The sequence below is a fragment of the Vigna unguiculata genome, chromosome 11 (assembly GCF_037176805.1).
Source record: "Vigna unguiculata cultivar grain cowpea cultivar isolate G323 ecotype 2 chromosome 11, ASM3717680v1, whole genome shotgun sequence".
Taxonomy (NCBI): Eukaryota; Viridiplantae; Streptophyta; class Magnoliopsida; order Fabales; family Fabaceae; genus Vigna; species Vigna unguiculata.
The window spans coordinates 29011318-29016511 of record NC_140802.1 but is presented as its reverse complement, the minus strand read 5'-3'; the positions used below and the strand labels follow the sequence as shown (position 1 = coordinate 29016511).

Sequence of the window (5194 nt, the reverse complement as noted above, 5' to 3'; positions counted from 1 at the left end):
TTTTTAAACATTTTATATGAAAAAAATATACATAAATGTGAAAAATGTGAAAATTTTCAAGTATTTTGAATGAAATTTAAATTATTATACATTTAAATAATAAAATATTCTGATAATTTTTTTCAAATTTATTTCCTCAGAAAAAATTCATTTAAACCATATACTTCGCAATAAATCATTTTAAATTTTTTATAAAAAGATATGATCCAATGATAATGAGGTTTTCCTTATAAAAGGTCATCTAAAATTCTATTTCAAATTTTCAAAATAAAAAAATAATAATAATAATAATAATAGCACGAAACTTCGCACAATAATGTGGTCCTTCAAAAACAGGGGTTTGAGGGAGTGAGAAAAAGAAAAACAGAGTTGACAAACATAATTCATGATATTACGAAAAACCTCATAAAAACGTCATAGAAAGTCACATCAACCATCCCAATTCATCACTACCAACGTCTTAAAAGCTTAGTTTCAGAACTACTGCTATTATTTCTAGTTGCAAGCATCGATATTACAACCAAACTAAATTTAATGCAACATTGATTAAGCTTCAGCAATTTCAGCAGATTCAGCAGCAGCAGCAGCTAGGACAAGCTCAGGATGAACATTTCCAACAGATGCCAATGCATTGGGAAGTTTCAAAGATCTCAAAGCCAGATGAGCTGCTTTCTGCCCTGATATCATCATTGCTCCAAAGGTTGGACCCTGCATTTCCAATTCCCCAAAAATTATTCAAACACTATTTCCCAGTGAACACCAGAAAAAATAAAGAATTTTCAGTGAGTGGAGAGAGAGTTTTACCATTCTTGGAGCACCATCAATCTCAGCAACTTCCATCCCAGTAACAATCATGCCAGGAACAATTTCCCTGGTGAGTCTCACAATGGCATCCTCTGCAATGTTCATGTCAAGGGCCTTCATTCCTGGCACATTCTCAATCAAGCCAATGCTCTTGAGCCTCTTCACACCAGTGGCTCCAAAGGGTCCATCATGGCCACAAGAACTCACCACCACCTTGGCCTCCATCACATTGGGGTCCATGCAGGATTGAGTGTCATGGTTCATGGAGACCAAGGCCCAGTTAGTGACAACCCCACCAACTCTCCCATTCTTCACGATCAAATCCTCAGCTGCCACAGCATTGAAGAGCTTCACGTTTGGCCTCGCCAACAGCTTGCTCATGATGGTCGATGTGAACAGTGCAGCGTGCTTGATCACCACGTAGTTCTCTTGTTCGTCATACTCAAGACCAAGCTCGTCAAGGAAAAGATGTGCTGGCTTACGCACTATCTGCATTTCCACATTCACAATATCATTCTGTCTTTCATATCTCTTCACAATTTTCTACTACTGTTCTTTTATTTTCATCTACCTTTCGGTACTTCTCCTTAGTTTCAATGACCCTTTCATACACTGTTATACTGTTAATTAAAATTTATATATATGATTCATTTTCATACCCCTTCAAGTTATTAAACTATTCAATATAACATTTTTTACAATTTTTTGCACAACCTTTAATAATTCAATGACCCTTTTAATTTATTCTTATATTTGTCAAAAGGTAAATTTACTAAAATATTATTCTTGACATTATTTAACATTTTATTCATGGCCTTTAATATGCTTTATTTTACAAAAAGTCTTCAGGATAGTCTTACACTATTAATTAAAATTGATTAAGTCAATCATATATTCACAATAACTCTTTAACAAAAAACTACTAAAAGATATACAAATATATTATATATTTTAAACCTTCTTAATTTTAATAATAATATAAAAATAATACTAGAGGAAATTTTATAACATTTCTCTTTGTATAGAAGATAACCCCAAAAGCCATCAAAAAGAGTCCACGATTATGGTAAATTAGTTTAAACCCTTTAAATAGAGTAATCAAAGGAAATATATGGTAATAAAAGAAAAAAAATGTATAAAAACAAATGGCATGAAACTATTTTCCTTTAAATAAGATAAGTCCAAAATCCCTTTGAACAGGAACAATTGAGTCAGATATTAATAATTTAAATTTAAAACTCATAATTTCTTAAGTGTCAATACACTTAAGCACTTAATAATTGAGCAAAATTTATACTTTTAGAGCTGTCTTCTGAAGAAAATAGAACTTCTGTTACATTTGGTAAATAATTAAAAATATTTATAATTTAATAAATGTTTTAATTATTTCCGTTTTTTTAACTATTAATGTCTAGAGATTTAATGCGCTATTAATTATTATTTTATCCACCTATTAAAGTATTTAATAATAATTAATTATTATTGTAATAATAATGATATGTCAAATAAATGCAATTTAGTGCAAACATGGTCTAATATTATAACTATTTCTCAAGAAATCAGTACTTTTATTACCTTGATAAAATAATAATTAAAAATATTCTAGAACTATTTATCAAGAAATCAGAACTTTTATTACCTTGGTAAAATAATAATTAAAAATATTAAGTTCTTTAATTATTTTTTTAAACTTATTCATGTTTTTTGTCTTGCCTTAAAACAATTTCATGTTTCTTGTTCTGTTATACCGGAATCAAGTACTAAATACTGAGAAAAAATCCCCCATGTTTTTTTTCCTGATCCAACAGAATCAAATACTACGTACAAAGAACAAATCCCATGTTTTTTTCCTGATCCAACAGAATCAAATATACTAAATACTAAGAACAAATCCCATGTTTTTTTCCTGATCCAACCGAATCAAATACTAAATCTAGAAGAAAACACCCTTTCTAGAAGAAATACTGGTCTGCCATTCATGTCTATATTTAATTGTGAACGATACCAAATTTTACTATTTCAAAAAAAAAATGTAAATACATTTGAATAAGAATTAATCTAATGCATTTATTTTGAAGATATTTTATTTTAGTAAAATTATTTAATTTAATAAATTTTATTTTTTTCATTTGAATAAAATATTTTAATTAACACTAAATATAAAAACTATTTAAATATTAAATAAATTAAAAATATAAATAATAAATAATTATTAATAAACAAAAACGTCACCTGTCACCTATGCATGTGTTTCACTAGCTATTTTATAAGATCTCTTTTTACCTTAGTTAGAAAGAAAATAAATAGCAAAAACAAAATAATAACAATAGAAACAAGATGTTGCTGGTATATGGAGAGAGAAATGTTACAGTTACTGACCATGGCGGAGAAGAGCTGGCCACCGAGCCACGCGCCACCACCAGGACTGACTGACTGTTCGATAATGGCAACATTAACATCAGGATTCTTGCTGAGTTCGTAGGCACAGGAAAGTCCGGCGGATCCAGCACCGATGATGACAACATCAGTGTCAGCATGCGTGACCATGTCGGTCATGTAGCGGCGCGTCATCTCACGCGACACAATAGACTCCTTGATCGGCTGGAACCTGAAGGAGGACAAGTCGTAGGGTGGTGGGGGAGCAGCGGCAGACAAAGACGCGCGAGGCGCGTGGAGGCGGCGAACGGGGGTAGCTTGGGTGGGTTTGACGGAGAAGAGTGATGAAGAGGGTGGAGAGAGAGTGGAGGCAGAGAATAAGGAGGAAGAGGTGATTGTGGAAGCCATGGAAAAGAGTTAATGAGTGAAAGTGTGAGATGTGATTTTGGTTTGGAGAGGGAGGTATTTATTGATGAAAGTAGTTTGCAAGAATGGAAAAGTTTAAAGTGAACAAATGAGAAATGGAGAGAGAAAGTTTGTGAGAACCTATTCTTTGATGCTGTGCATGCAGGACACGTGGATGTTTGTTGGAAATCAACGGTGCAGAGTTTTCTGATATTTGCACAAATCACTGTGGTGTTGTTGCTGCACTTGTGACCACACTCATCTTATGTGGAAATATCTCCATTACAAAGTAATAAAATGATTAAACAATTATTTTTGTTGTCTGTGATTATGTTTTTTTCTTTATTTTTAGTAAGAAAAATATTTTGTCTTTAAAGTACTATGTAAAGTAATTTATTTTATTCTTTAAATAAAATGATATTGAAAGTCACCATTACCATTTTACTGTTTGAGGTACTATTTAAATTATTTTTATAACAAAAACAAAAGAAAAATATTTACTAGGAATAAAAAATTTAAAATAAAATTTGATAATTTATCAATAAAGAGACTTTTAAACTAAACTAAAATATTAGTCAATAAAGAGATATTTAAATTAAACTAAAATACTAGTGGGTCGGTAATTGGTTTAAGGTGAGGAATATTATACATATTAGTTCACTTATTTCAAGAATAATTGGATAACTTATTCTTAGTCTTAATTTTTTAATTTTATTGTAAATTAGTTTTTTAGAATAATTAGATAATAAATATATTATGTCCTCTACCCGTTATTTTATTTTAAAGTAATCTTTCAAATTAGATAGATGATAAGTGTAACCTTTTTCATTTTCATTATAAAAATTTGTTCAATTAAAAAAATCAGTTTACGTTACTTTGTTCCAAAAATAACTGTATTAAAATTATTTTAATTAGAAGCATCTTAAAATTTAATTATGATATTATTATTATACTTAAATATACTTATATATATATATATATATAAAATAAATATGAAAGTTTAGTTTGATGTTAATATAACATCCCAATTTCAGCAGCTTAAAACTAATAAAAATAGAAAGTTTCATTATAGTTTCAAAAAAGATAATCTAGTATACATAATATTAATACAGTCTTACAAAGGTATGACTATAAAAATATATCACTTATACACTTAAACTAAACTAATAAACTCTATACTTGAACTGACCACTACTAAAGCTCTCACTGGAAACCTCCTCCACAACACTAAAATGATGGCTCTTCATTCTCCAGAAGTGTCTTTGACACTGCAACTACATCTGCTCCCACCGAATAGGTGATCATCGCAAAAGGAAAACAATACAACACCATACAGACACATAGAAAGCACGGGTAAGCTAATCTGATAAGAAAAAAAATCATGCAATTCAATTATAAACAAAACATGCAATCTTTCTCATTTCTACCAAAATAACTTAGGCCACCACAAACACAGTACAAATATATTACTCTAGACTCGATATCCAGATTATGTAAGTGACATCGGATCTCTTGGTGGCTTGCACCTGTGAAGGTTCCTAAACTCTGCAGAGTTTGGGCATAAGGGGTTATCACCCAACCACTCTCAGGGTAAGTCTTCTTCGCGCCT

The 5194-nt window shown here is 30.6% G+C and overlaps 1 protein-coding gene across 1 annotated transcript; it reads right to left on the bottom strand.

The window, feature by feature from the left end:
• Positions 1–369: 369 nt before the first annotated feature.
• LOC114168645 (thiamine thiazole synthase, chloroplastic-like) lies at positions 370–3638 on the bottom strand. Its single transcript, XM_028053539.2, has 3 exons — positions 3184–3638; positions 805–1293; positions 370–708 (listed from the first exon to the last, which is right to left on the bottom strand). The coding sequence occupies exons 1-3, from the start codon at positions 3586–3588 to the stop codon at positions 547–549; spliced, it is 1056 nt and encodes a 351-aa protein (XP_027909340.2). The 5' UTR covers positions 3589–3638; the 3' UTR covers positions 370–546.
• Between the last annotated feature and the right edge of the window lie 1556 nt (positions 3639–5194).

Excerpts from the sequence above, each read along its gene's own strand:
- LOC114168645 (XM_028053539.2), bottom strand. The coding sequence starts at position 3,588 with ATGGCTTCCACAATCACCTCTTCCTCCTTATTCTCTGCCTCCACTCTC. Across the intron at positions 1,294-3,183 it reads GCCAGCTCTTCTCCGCCATG|ATAGTGCGTAAGCCAGCACA; the intron begins GTCAGTAACTGT and ends GTGGAAATGCAG. Across the intron at positions 709-804 it reads TTGATGGTGCTCCAAGAATG|GGTCCAACCTTTGGAGCAAT; the intron begins GTAAAACTCTCT and ends TTGGAAATGCAG.